This window comes from Abrus precatorius, unplaced genomic scaffold (assembly GCF_003935025.1).
Source record: "Abrus precatorius isolate BTA unplaced genomic scaffold, Abrus_2018 Scaffold1, whole genome shotgun sequence".
Taxonomy (NCBI): domain Eukaryota; kingdom Viridiplantae; phylum Streptophyta; class Magnoliopsida; order Fabales; family Fabaceae; genus Abrus; species Abrus precatorius.
In genome coordinates, this window is record NW_020874291.1 from 1,300,659 (window position 1) to 1,315,336 (window position 14,678).

Genomic DNA, 14,678 nt, shown 5'->3' on the forward strand with positions numbered 1-14,678 from the left:
ACAATCTGCGGAGACCAATACATGAGTGTATAAAATCTAAAACACAAAATTCTAATATTCAACTTTCTTTCAATAAACACATACTAAAATCGCTTTGTGTGTTAAGTGCTAGAAATTCATATTCTATCATTAATTTGACACATTTTTTGGTTAAAATGTAAATAATTCTGGGTATATTTAACTCCCAATTGGATGAATTAATCTAATTGAAGAAGTCACAAGAGTAGTAGTGTTTTCTTTTAAAATATCTCTCTTTTGTGCAGAATTTGGTGAAGTCTGAAATTCAGGGTTACAGCTCCAAAGCCATAGTTACAGCCATGAAAGTGTGCAACAAAAAGAGGATTCCAGAGAGTTACAGCCAAAGCTGTGAATCTGCAGCTACAGCCGTGAGAGAATTAATGCAAGCCAAAGTTACAGCTACAGTGGTGAATCCATAACTATAGCCGTGGAGTTAAAATCTGTTTGAATTCTCTTTGTTTTGAAGACTCATAAAAGAAAAACGTTTGGGAAGTGAAAAGGGGAGAAAGGCATAATAGATCAGAGAAAAAATGACTTTTGGGGGAGGAAGAAGAAAGTAAGAACGAAGCAACGAAAGATGTAGGGAGGATTGCTTCACAACGAGAATCACATCTTGATATGACCCTCACTATGAGTGGCTAATTTCTTTTGGATTGGATTCAATATAACTCCTAACTCAATTACTTCGTGAGTTTATATGATTTTCAGTTTATTTACTTAGTGTGATTCTATTCTTAATGCTTAATTCAGCTTGATCACCCAGTTTATGATCTTTGGCTTTTGAAAATTTTGTTGGAAAACTCTTTTGAAAACCCGAACTGAATCACACACCTAATAATCACTTGTACTAGGAATAGACTTGGGGTTGTTAGCCACATATGTTCAAGTTGTGTTCTTAATGCAAGGTATTAATCTTAAAACATAGAGGAATCATGTTGTAGGATTAATTACCTTAAAACTTAATTTTGAGGGATCTAGTTAAGTTATGTAATGAACATGGAAGTAATAGAATTAGAATCATATTTATTCAATGAAGATAAAAGAGTTAGAAAGTATATTTGAATCTGATCTCTTCTCGCATAAGGTTTTCTACTAAATTTCAATTTGTTGCTTTTATATATTTTAGAACAAATCAATATTTCATCACATTCTTTATATTTTTATATACAACAAGAAAGAAAATTACTATTATCAACAAATCCCTGAGGACGATATCAAATTACTACATCAAAGCTTGGTCCGCTAGCCAAGTGTTACCAAAAAGGCCATCAAGTTTCTGGTGCCATTACCGGGGATTTGGCACAGATATTTAGTAACGTTCATTTCTTGTTAATTTTTGTTACTAGTTAATTGTGTGAATATTTATAGTATATATAATTATTTTGTTACTTGGATTTACCTTTTTGTTATGATTTCTTATACGTGAGGAAAAACTCCAGCTGAAGAATTACAATTTGATCCTGAGATTGAGAGAACGATAAGGAGAAATAATAGTAGAACAAGAAGGCTCAAACAGTTAGAGACACTCCGAGAATAACAGCAAGAGTTAATTTTTCCATCTTCTTCAACTTCTTCTAAGCAACCGTCTCGTGAGTTAGAAATGGCTGAAGAAGAAACAAATTATGATAGTGGGGTTGAAACAGGTAGACCTCCAAGAAGGACATTGGGTGATTATGCTCTACAACAAGGCCCAAGGCATTTTTCTAGTATTGTAGCTCCTACTGCTTCCCGAGCCATGGAATTGAAACCAACTTTCCTCAGCTTAGTTGGCTCACAACAATTTACTGGACTTGACCATGAGGATCCATATTCTCATTTGTCTAATTTTTATGAGCTTTGTAGTATAATGAGTATTCCAGAAGGTGATGAAGAAGCTGTTTATTTAAGATTGTTCCCTTTTTCTTTGACAGACAAAGCTAAAATATGGCTACAATCTCATCCTAATCAAAGTTTGACCAGCTGGAGCAATGTGGAGAACAAATTTGTTAACAGATTTTACCCTTCATCCAAGTATATCAAAGCCAAGGCTGAGATTACTACTTTTAGGCAAAGCATAGATGAGCCATTTTGTGAAGCCTGGGAGAGATTTAAATCATTGCTCAAAAAATGTCCTAACCATGGGTTTGAAGATATAGCACAACTGAACTTCTTTTGCAATGGAATCAAACCTGAAGTGAAGATGTTGTTAGATGCAGCAGCTGGTGGTACTATGATGTCTGCAGATCTTGATGAAGCCACGAAGATCATTGAGTCATTAGCATTCTCTGATCAACAAGCACAACATGGAAGACATCAATTTCAAAGAAGAGGAATCATTGAGTTGAACACTCATGATGCTATTCTTGCTCAGAATAAGTTGTTAACCCAACAGATTGAAGCCTTGACAAAACAAATGGCACAGCTGCCACAACAACTTCATGCCATATAGTCTCCTCAAACCAATCCTCCACTCAAGTGTGATTTCTGTGGAGGAGATCATTCAAATGGGTTCTGTTCAGAAACTACCAATGAAGAGGAAGTCAATTATATGGGTAATCAACCAAGAGGAGGATATTTTAATTCCCAAAATTTGAATGCTAATAATTTTGTGCAGGGAAATCAAGGCTGGAGAAATAATGCTAATAACAACCAAGGCTTTGGATGGAGAAATGAAGCAGAGACTTCCAATAGATCTTCACAACAACAGCAACAAGCTTCTTATCCTTCTATTCATGAGAGGACCAACAAGTTGGAGGATACCCTGAATTAATTCATGCAAGTATCTATCACTAACCAGAAGAATACAGAGGCTTCCATAAAAAATCTAGAAGTTCAGGTGGGTCAGCTAGCGAAACAATTAGCTGACAAGTTTGAAGGTCCATTCTCAGCAAACACAAAGGCCAACCCTAAGGAGCAATGCCAAGCCATCACAACAAGGAGTGGTAAGGTGGTAGGTAGTGATGTTGGAGTGAGTGAGAAAAAGAGTGAGGAGAAAGAAGAACATGAGCAAGGTGGTGAGGTTGAGAAAGAGATTGAGAGAAAAGATGGAGAAAGTAGTAAAGGTGGAGATGTAAATAATAAGAGTGAGAGTGAAAAAGAAAATGAAAAAGGGGAAGTAAAAGAAAAGAGTGGTGTAGAGAAAGAAAAGAGTAAGAAGAAGGGCAAGGACGTAATTTCGACAGTTCCTATTAAAGACCTACCTTACCCTCATGCACCATCAAAGAAAGAGAAAGAAAGACAGTTTGCAAGATTTCTGGATATTATGAAGAAGCTCCAGATCAACATTCTTTTCACTGAAGCTATGGAACAAATGCCCACATATGCTAGATTTATGAAGGATTTGTTGACCAAGAAGAGAAGGATTCTTGAAGAGGAAACTATGGAGCTTGAAGTAGGGTGCAGTGCTATTATACAGAAGTCTCTACCCCATAATTCCAGAGATCTGAGCAGTTTCACTCTTCCAGTGACTATTGAAAATTTATCAGTGGGAAAGACACTTCTAGATCTTAGTGCTAGTATCAATTTGATACCCTTATCTATGCTAAAGAAAATTGGAGATGTGGAGGTACGTCCTATAAGGATGACCTTGCAGCTAGCAGACAAATTAGTGAAACTTCCACATGGCATAGTTGAAGATATGATAGTAAAGGTGGACAAATTCATGTTTCCAGTGGATTTTGTAGTAATGGATATTGAAGAGGATGCAGAGGTTCCTTTGATTCTAGGTAGACCATTCATGAAGACCGCCCGAGTTATCATTAACATGGATGACGGAAAGCTAAAGGTGCAAGTTTAAGATGATGAGGTTATTTTTAATGTATTTGAAGCAATGAAGTTTCCAAAAGGTACCAAAGAATGTTTTAGAGTTGATGTATTGGATGATGTGTACTTGGAAGCTCAAGATATTCTTAGGACCTCATCACCACTTGAAAAAGTTTTGTTTGATGTTGATGAGGAGTTTGATGAGACTTTAGACAAGGAAGTGCAAGAGTGTATTAACAGTTTGAATAAAGGTGAAAGTTCTTCTACTAATGCTCATTTGCAAGAAGATGTGAGGGAAGAAGAGAAAGTGCAACCTATAAAGTTAGAACTGAAGCAACTACCATTTCACTTGAAATATGTCTTTTTGGACAGTGATGGTGGGAAGCCAATTATTATTAGCAGTCATTTGTCAAAGGAGCAAGAGAATCAATTGATTGAGGTGATTAAGGCCAATAAAGGTGCTATTGGGTGGACTTTAGCATATTTGAAAGGAATTAGTCCTTCATACTGTATGCATAAGATACATATGGAGCAAGATTATAAGCCAGTCGCCCAACCTCAAAGATGCCTAAATCCGACCACGAAGGAGGTAGTGAAAAAAGAGGTGGTTAAATTGTTAGAAGTAGATATGATCTATCCCATTTCAAATAGTACTTGGGTTAGTCTGGTCCAAGTTATTCCTAAAAAAGGAGGTATGACAATTGTAAGAAATGAGAAAAATGAGCTGATTCCAACTAGGACGGTGATAGGATTACGTATGTGTATAGACTACAGGAAGCAATCAGGCCACTAGAAAAGATCACTTTCCCCTACCATTCATGGACCAGATGCTTGAGAGATTGGCTGGTCAGTCATACTATTGTTTCTTAGATGGTTACTCTGGATACAATCAAATAGCAGTAAATCCTCAAGACCAGGAAAAAACAGCTTTCACATGTCTTTTTGGTGTATTTGCTTATAGGAGGATGCCATTTGGCTTGTGTAATGCACCAGCCACATTCTAGAGATGTATGCTAGCTATTTTTTCTGATTTACTTGAGAGATGCATTGAGGTGTTCATGAATGATTTCTCAGTTTTTGGATTCTCTTTTGATGTTTGCTTGAAAAACTTAAACACCGTACTGAAGCGGTGTGTGGAGACTAATTTGGTACTCAACTGGGAGAAGTGTCACTTTATGGTGACTGAAGGAATTATACTGAGACATTAAATCTCAGCAAAAGGAATAGAGGTTGATCCAGCCAAAGTGGAGATCATTGCTAAGCTTCCACCACCAGCCAACGTCAAAGGAATAAGAAGCTTCTTGGGGCATGTAGGTTTTTATAGAAGATTCATCAAAGATTTCTCTAAGATAGCTAAGCCTCTTAGTAACTTTCTTCTCAAAAGCATTAAATTTGATTTTAATGATGATTGTTTAAAAGCTTTTGAATTGCTAAAGAAAAATCTTGTTTCAACTCCCATAATCACAACACCAGATTGGAAATATGATTTTGAACTTATGTGTGATGCTAGTGATTATGCAATAGGAGCTGCATTGGGTCAAATGAAGAATAAAATTTTTCATATCATATACTATGCAAGTAAAGTGTTAAATGAAACTCAAGTAAATTATGCAACAACTGAGAAAGAGTTACTTGCCATAGTGTATGCACTTGAAAAATTTCGTTCTTATCTCATTGGTTCAAAAATCACTGTGTATACTGACCATGCAGCTATAAAGTACTTGTTGACAAAAACTGACTTCAAGCCTAGGTTGATCTGATGGATTCTATTGTTACAAGAATTTGATTTGGAGATCAAAGACAAAAAGGGTTGTGAGAATCATGTTGCTGATCACTTATCAAGACTTGTAAATGAACAAGTGACCAGTCAGGAGGGTGAGGTCTTGGAGGAGTTTCTAGATGAAAAGTTATTTGCGGTGAGTATTGATGAAGATAAAAGAGTTAGAAAGTATATTTGAATCCAATCTCTTCTCGCATAAGGTTTTTTCTACTAAATTTCAATTTGTTGCTTTTATATATTTTAGAACAAATCAATATTTCATCACATTCTTTATATTTTTATATACAACAAGAAAAGAAATTACTATTATCAACAAATCCCTGAAGACGATATCAAATTACTACATCGAAGCTTAGTTTGCTTGCCAAGTGTTACCAAAAAGGCCATCAATGTAGCATATTATTTTACACTGTTTCAATTTTATTTACCAAAACAATTCATTCGGCAAGAGAGTCACAAGTCAATGTCTTCCTTTACCAAACAACATAATAACTACAACAAAAAATACATTGTTCAAACCAAACACCTCATTCTATAAATATACAATGACAATAAGTTATTGTTGAAACACAATACTGTCATTAATCACAATCAATTAAAAATGTCATTTCTTTACAACATATCACAAAATATTCCAAATCACCAATTCAACAAAGCACAAATTTTTGCACTGTGCATAATGCAATGCTTAACCCTAAAACCAAAATTAATTTTTTCTTATTAAAACTTAACAATTTCACCAAACATATGCAATATTGGTCTAACACCACATTTTTAAATGGAAGACAAAATTAACTTGTGGAGTCACTCTCTTTCAACAAGTTTGTTGTTCCTCTTCTTTACACACAAATAGTAAAGTATCACCTCAAAAGCTCAAATTTGATCACTGTTAGTGTAAACACTTTCAAGAACAGTTTTCATGTTGAACTGATGTAAAAAGTTTTATTTGGGCTTTTTACATCGCTTCTCCTCTCCAATTCATGTAGAATGTGTACACTTTCTACATTAGTTTGTCATGAAAAATTATATATAAGGTATTGATTTACAAATTTAAATATTGTGTTTGCAACATTCAAAATTTTTTAAATTGGTTCTCACCTCCAACCTATGTGAAACTTTCACTTTCAGTTCTAGTTTGTTAGGAAAATGATGTAGAAGGAATTATTTGACAATTTTAAATATTTTATATTTTTAAAGTAAGTTAATATTTTATTTAGATTTACTTTTATTTTCCATATTTTATTTTTTTATATTTTTTAGATATTATGAACCGTTTTGTTATAAGCCTTTCAAGTATAACACAAGAACATGAAATCAACTAGTAAAATTTTGTAATAATTTTTAACAATCAACAATAAAAAGAGACATTTACTTGATTTCATTGCTTTTGTGTCTAGTGTTTTTTTCTTTTTTTCTTACTTTCTCTCTCAATATATATATTTGTAAGAATAGAGATACTCTTGAGCTTGTCAAGTTTGTTAATATAAGCCGTATATGTTTCTCTTATAGATAAGTCAAAATAGGGCATGAATCTCTTTTCTATTTTTTTTTTAGTTTTAATTTAACCCCTTGTGATTTGTATCATGTTTTATGTTTGATATCTAGACCCGTAGGTCCACTACCTAACTATTTTTTTGTTTTGGACTTTTAGCCCTTTAAATTAAAAAAAATATTATTTTAAAATAAATAATATTTTAAAATTATTTAATTTTACTAACTGTTTATATTTTGATGCATACTATTCATAGATATAGAATTAAGTTAAACTATTGTTAAAAATAATTATTGTTTAAAATAATTTTAATGTATACATACATATATAATTTATTTTAAAATAAAATATCAATATATCGGATGGACAATTGATCATATATATTTTGAATGTTGATCAAATTGACCAATTGTTTTTTATAACTTCAACCAATGAGTTCCATTTTACTTGCTAATGACAACATTAGGTTGGGTTTAGATGAGGTAATTAAAATTTTAGAAAATTAGAGAATTTAAAATATTTTAAAAATTTAAATTGTTATTTAAATATTTATTATTTTAAAATATTTTATTTAGATAGTATAATTAAATTTTTATCATTTTAAAGTTTTTGTTTGGATAGAGTAATTAACTTATTTATATTTTTTAAAAAAAATATTACTATACTTAATAAAATTAATTAAAAATATAAAACTTAAATCATTAGATTAACCATAACTAAATAAAAATATAAATAGAACAAACAATAAATAAAAAATTATTTCCAAATTCTCACTCTTTTATTAAAAATTTTATTTTTAAATTTTTTAAATTAAATTTCCAAACAAAAAATTTTAATCTATAAAATTATAAATTCTTTTAAAAAATAGTCACGTTTTATAGAAAATGAGCTCATGAAGACAAGTGAACTGTAAAATTAAAAATCAAAGCCCATAAAAATATGTGAATAAAATTGTAAATAATTGAAAATCAAATAAAATATAATATTATATTTCTAAAAGAATTTGTATTTGGAAAATCATAAGGGATTAATAAAAAAAATGCAGATAAAATGTTTATTTTGATTTATTTTCATTAATATATAATGATATTCAAAGTCATACAGTGTAGTTAATTTTTATTTTGTTACTACCAAATATAAAAGGAGGTTTTGGTAAAATATTAAATGTTGAGTTTGATTTCTAGTCAATTTATCTTTTAAAGTTTTACATGCTATCCAATATAATAATGGTTCTCGTAAAATTATTTTATTTATTAGTCACAAATAAGCAACACTGCCATAAAAATAATTTAGGATAATTACATTTTTATTATAAAATTAACAAAGATATTATTTCGTCTTCTTAACAGGTTATTATAAAATTGAATAAACATACTAATAATATATCAATAAAGTTCAATACAATTTGAATAAATTGACTAAAAGTAAAAATCAGCATTTAATGTTTGACCATAACCTCCTTTTATATTCGTAGTAATAAAAATAAATAAATATAATGTTATAAAACTTCAATTCTAAGGTTGAAACAACATTATTAGTGAAAAACAAAATAAACTAGTAGGTTATCCACATAGTATTAATCATTTCTAATTTTCCAATTAGAAGTTTATTAGTTTTAAAATGTGTTATTTTATTTGACTTAATCTTAATTAATTTTTTTATTCGCATAATCTTATAAATTTATCTGTTTCCACAATTAGTTTAATTACCTTCATGAGCCCATTTATACATATGAACCAATTCTTTTACGGTCACATTATTACTTTACTTAAATAAAGTTTGAACAAATAAATAAGAAATGTTGTAGAAATAAAATTATTATGCATTTACCCTTTACCATACAACAAATAAAATATATTAATTTTATTATATTTTTAATTTATGTCTTATAATCAATTTTATTTATATATATTGAGTGTGTAAAAATTTTTATGTTATAATTGAATCATCAATTATTATATCAACAAAAAAATACATTAGTTTTTATAATAATTAATATAAAAATTTTATTTATAATTTATTTGATCCGTAGCCGTACATGTACCAAAATAAAAACCTAACGCAGAATGTGGCAAGTAACTAAGGTCGTCTTTCAAGGATGACTATAATAATTTATTAAATTAGCGTTTAGTATACAAGGATTTTATAAATATGTCGTTTATTTAATTATCTAGACAGTTAGCTTTTATGAGTTTATATTTTTCTAAAGCGATCAAGATGGATATTTATAATTTATCAAATTTAAACTCTTCAATAAAATATTAAAAGCTTATTCATTTCAATTACCATTTGATCTCACGTCCCTTTTTCTTAGTTTCCATAAAAAATAATACGAAGAATTTCCTTTCTAATTACCCTATCTTGTTCATTTAAATTTTAAAGCTTTAGTTATCTACTTTCGGTGAGAGTAAAAGAAGATATGGTATATATATCTTTGATAAAGATAAAAGTATCCATGGCCAGGTTTTCACCACTTATCTGATTTTAATTCAAATCTTAATGAAGAATAATGGTACCCCTGTCTCTACAGTTTTTGCTTTTCTTTTTCTCTCGCCTCCCAGAGATTGTTTGGAAAGGGAAATTTTGAAGGGAAAGAAGAAAAAAATATTGACGAAATTGAAAGCGTTTATCAAAACTTCAAAACACATAAAAGAAATTGAAAAAAAAAGTTAATTTGCCAAATTTTAACATTCGAAAGAGAGAGAAAGCAGGTAGATGTGCCACTCTAATGTGTCTACATAAGCAAAATGCAAAGAAGAAAAATCACATAAACTTGCTTTAAAATACAATTATTCACTGAAACTATACCAAGCAACACTGAATAAATTGTAAAAAAAGTTTAACTCATGATCCCATCGACAATATTCGCACGAGTGAAAATCATCATCATCATCATCATCTTCATCCAGTAATATCCATCGACCTTTCTTCAATCTCCATCCATTGCATATACTCTTATGACGACAAAGAGGGGATTGATTTCGCACTAATGCTCTATTTATCCATAAATGTTGTGCAAATTGTTCCACCTTTTTTCTACATGCTATGACACACATGGACTTCCTCAAAAAACGCATATGTTCAAGTCCTTTTCTTCTTAACTCATCATATTCAGAGCATAATAATATCATACCATACATATATTTTGCTTCCATGTGACCCTTTTCAGCAGCCACCTTCAAGATTTCAAGATCACCCATATTTTCGTTTGGATGACAGAAGAATTCTATAAATCCATCTCTGCACACACATTCTATGTTTCCGCTTTGCTTGCAACGTTTTAAAAAGGACAATGCTTTGTCATTAGGAAACCATTGGATTAGTGGGAACTTGTCCAGAGAAACTTGTTGCCAAACGTAACTATCTTCGGAAGCATCAAGAAAATCCCAACAACACATTTTCATGCTGTGAAGGTCAGTGAAAGAATGAGAAGCTACCCTTGCAACCACCTCTACCAACATGTCTTTTGGAAGTGATTGTATGGCGGTTGTCGGAGAGGACGCATTCTTGAAAGTGGGTTTTCTCGTTTTCTTTAATTTTGATGGAGCCATATGGTTGGATATGGTATTGATGAGTTTAAGGCTGCGGAAACTTAGGATTGGAAACTATGTTTTCGAAGCTACGGTATGATGTGTTTATATATATGTTGGAGGATATTTCAACAAGTGCTCATGTTGATATAATTAATATCATCGGTTAAGAAATCCTATATGCAAGAATCAAACTCAAGAAATCCAAGATCTAGGGATTTGATGTATTATCTATTTGCAAGGGATAATCTTAGTTGCACCTAACCTTTATCTTATTGAATCCTTACAAGAGTTTAAGTATTAATGACATCTGGAATGGAAAAATTTGGAGGGATAAAAATCTAAGTAAGTCGATTTGGAGTGAGAAACTAATCCTAATCTTAATAATTAATAATTCTGACAAGAATTTGAAAAGATATCTTAATTTTGAAAAAAAAAACATATTCTAAATGATAACCACTAAATTTCTTAAAAGAAATACAGAAAGAAAATGAAGATGAAAGAAAAAATAGACAAATTATTGTGGAAACAAGAATAAGGAATATAAAGGAGAAATTAAAGAAGAAAAACATCAAGGGAGAATGAAAGAAATAAAAAAACAGAGCAGCGGAATATAAGAAATATATAATAATTTTTTAATATATTAATTTTTCAAATTATTTGGTAAAATAATTTGAAAAAGTAATATATTAAAAAGTTGAGTAAAACAGAAAAATATGGCCATAACATCTGTTTAAATTTGGAAGTAATATGAAAAAATAACTATAACGTTGTAAAACTTGACTTCTAAAGTTGAACAACATCATTAAAGAAAATTAAAATGAACACTCTATCTACATTTTATCAATTTTTCTCATTTTCTAGTTAGAAGTTTTGTAGTTTTAAAATATATATTATTTTTTTTTCCTAATATTGAGTTAATTATTACTTTGCACGTACTCTGAGAAATTTATCTCTTTTCATAATTAGTTTAACTATCTACATGACTTATCAAAATTGAAACTCACAAGGTAAAAAGAACAACCGACCAATTGTTTAACAAACTCCCCAAGCAAATTACTTTACTAAAATAATGTTCGAACTAATATACAAGTAATGTGTAGAAATGGTTAACTTTGAGCATGTAAGAAAAATAAAAATTAATTTCAGCCTAACAAATAAAAAGAAAAAAAACTTATTATACACTTACCCTTATTGTGGAAACAAGAATAAGGAATACAAAGGAGAATATAAAGAATAAAAACATCAAGAGAGAATGAAAGAAATAAAAAAACAGAGAAGCAGATACAAAAGTTAAAAAAAAATAAAGTACATACCTCTTTTTATTTTTTATCATTCAAAAAATATCATTACAAAATTTTACTTGATCATCTCATGTCCCTATTATACTTAAAATGCTTATAACATATGGTTCATAATATTTAAAAATATAAAATAAATAAAATATTAAAAATAAAAGTATATCCCATTAAAACATAGCGAATGAACAAAAACTCCAGCTCTATAACCTCCATGGTAGTCACTTCCATATCTTCTTCTATTTCTCTTTTTATTTTTCCCTAAATATTGTTGATAGGATGAATAGCAATCCATATGGTCTTATTAATTTATCAATTTTCATAATTAATTTAATAATTAGTTTCAATATATTTTGATAATGTTAGCTTTAAAGTATTGGTTCTTATTAAAAATAATTAGTTTCAATTATTTTACCAATTTCTCAAGCAAATTACTTTACTAAAATAATGTGCAAACTAATATACAAGTCGTGTTGTAGAAATGGTTAACTTTGACGAATCAATGGTCGTGAGCATCTAGAGTATCGTTATTTGATAAATCTCTCATAATTGAATTGTATAAAATGACATGAGTTCAAAGATTGAATGATTGTATTTAATTAAATGTGAAATGATATCTATGAATAATCTCTGTTTGGATATAATTGTAAAAATAGTTATTTTTATTTTAATGTATAATGTATTAGAAAATATTTTTTATATTATTTTTTATTGTATTATAAAATGAGAATTTAGTGAGGCAAAAGATGCTCACCTTTATAAATATTTTCAGCAGGTAATGATGAGATAAAAAAAGATGAAACCATCCTAGGATCATACTCATAATGAATTATAACGAAGAAGACTGCTCTATTAGAATTTAACTTGTTTTGAGGAATATAATAATATTAAGTATCTATTTAGAATTCATATTTTCATTGATAAATTCTATTGTAAATAATGATTTAAGGTGTATGTGTAATATTTAATAGTTAATTACTTTAAATTTTAACTTATATCCTACTTTAGTTAGAAATTTAATTCACTTAAAGACAGTTTCATTTGTATTATGAATTTGATATATATATATATATATATATATATATATATATATATATATATATAACACAAAAATTTCATTTTAAATTATGAAAGCACATTTTATTCCTATTATAAATGAGATTCATACATATACAAAATTTAAAAATTTACCAATTTTTATTGGTCTAAATTCATATATTTGTAAAAAAATTTAAAATTATTTAAATCCTTTATAATTTCAATTACGTTTTATTTAAAATTATATATTTAAAGTAGAAAATTATTTAAATTTTAAAAGGATATGTTACATATAACATGTTACATCAGGTCATTTTACATAATTATTCATAAGTTATATACTACACTAACTCACTATAGCCTTCATTCAGGTTCAATATTACTTAAATTTGCAAAAACATGTAAAAAATTAAATTTTAATTGTTTTGAGTATATTTTTTAGAGGCCAAAGTAAATATAAGTTTTGTACATAATGTAACATCCCTAATTTTGTATTCAATTTATATAATAAATTATGACAATTTAAAAGGAATAAATTTAATTTTTCTTAAAACAAGTAGTATGAAAATGTGGTGACATTAAAACTTTCTTATAAATGAATTCTTTGATGATACTTTGCAAAAACATTATAAATACATTTTTTAGAATTTAAAATTCAACATAAAAACAATTAAGATTGATAGAATTAATTGCCAAGTATTATATATATAATTCAAATAATTATTAAGAATAATCTTTATCAAACCTTTTAAATGTCTAAATTTATCATCACATTATTTACATACAAAAAATTAATTTTTAACTAAGACTTAATCAAAACTTTTAAAACCGTAATACAATTTAAAGCCTACAAAGTAGATTCTTCTTTACATAAGAATATGATCATAGAGCGAACCATCATTCATTTCAATTCCTCAAAAAGTGGTTGTAAGGGTGAATATTCACGCTCTCAATAATTCGTTGATTTAAGAATCAACCAAATTAACAAAGGAGACATAAATTTGTGCCATTATAGTAAATAATACTAGTTTCAATATTAAATTAATAAAATTATAGCAACAACAATCATATTATTTATACTTTAGATTATATAATATGCACTAACATAATATCATATCATACATTATATTAACAAATGTTATAGCAGATTAATAGATTATCCATCACATCATCATTACTTCAAATATATATTAGGTTCACATCACTTCATTTATTTTCATGCCGAGCAGTATGTCATAAGTGCATTACAACCATATTAATTAATGCATTATGATTATACCAGTCAATATATTACAATATCTATATTTTAATTACACTAATTAATATGCTATGATTCACTTATTACAAACACACATCACAAATTCACATCCATTGTCTCTGAGATCCCTTGAAGTTTTATATATGTATAGATAGTTGCTAACTAGCAACAACAACACAGATTTAACATGTATTCCCCTAATTCCTTTTAGCAAAGGTATAGTCAGGAGTCTTGTCAGGAAATAAATGTGTGACCTGTGAATACTTTTACTTTCAGCAAATCATTGTGCACTTTCTTACAATTAGCATTTACTCCTTCAGACTCTATACTTTCAGTGTATTTCTGTAACTATCTATACAATATCTCAGTGTTTCGTATAACATCCAATTTTTCAATATTTTTCATTACAATTCATTTTATTAGCACTTTAACATTTTCACATGACACATATCTTATTATCATTTCAGCATTACATATTCCTCATAATTTATCAACATTTCCCTTTCCACTTTGATAACATAAT

At 28.9% G+C, this 14,678-nt stretch overlaps 3 protein-coding genes and 1 non-coding gene across 4 annotated transcripts; 2 read left to right on the forward strand and 2 right to left on the reverse strand.

The window, feature by feature from the left end:
• Positions 1-2,036: 2,036 nt before the first annotated feature.
• Positions 2,037-2,142, reverse strand: LOC113861741. The gene has a single exon (XR_003504326.1). It is a non-coding gene; the product is annotated as a small nucleolar RNA R71 (small nucleolar RNA).
• Positions 2,143-2,770: 628 nt separating this feature from the next.
• On the forward strand, positions 2,771-3,793 carry LOC113857563. Its single transcript, XM_027489598.1, has 2 exons — positions 2,771-3,067; positions 3,221-3,793. Exons 1-2 carry the CDS (start codon positions 2,771-2,773, stop codon positions 3,791-3,793), a joined length of 870 nt encoding a protein of 289 aa, XP_027345399.1.
• Positions 3,794-3,826: 33 nt separating this feature from the next.
• LOC113857571 lies at positions 3,827-5,519 on the forward strand. The gene is made up of 3 exons (XM_027489609.1): positions 3,827-4,417; positions 4,527-4,740; positions 4,975-5,519. The coding sequence occupies exons 1-3, from the start codon at positions 3,827-3,829 to the stop codon at positions 5,517-5,519; spliced, it is 1,350 nt and encodes a 449-aa protein (XP_027345410.1).
• Positions 5,520-9,820: 4,301 nt separating this feature from the next.
• Positions 9,821-10,582, reverse strand: LOC113857578 (putative F-box protein At1g67623). Its single transcript, XM_027489623.1, has one exon. It carries the CDS (start codon positions 10,580-10,582, stop codon positions 9,821-9,823), a length of 762 nt encoding a protein of 253 aa, XP_027345424.1.
• Between the last annotated feature and the right edge of the window lie 4,096 nt (positions 10,583-14,678).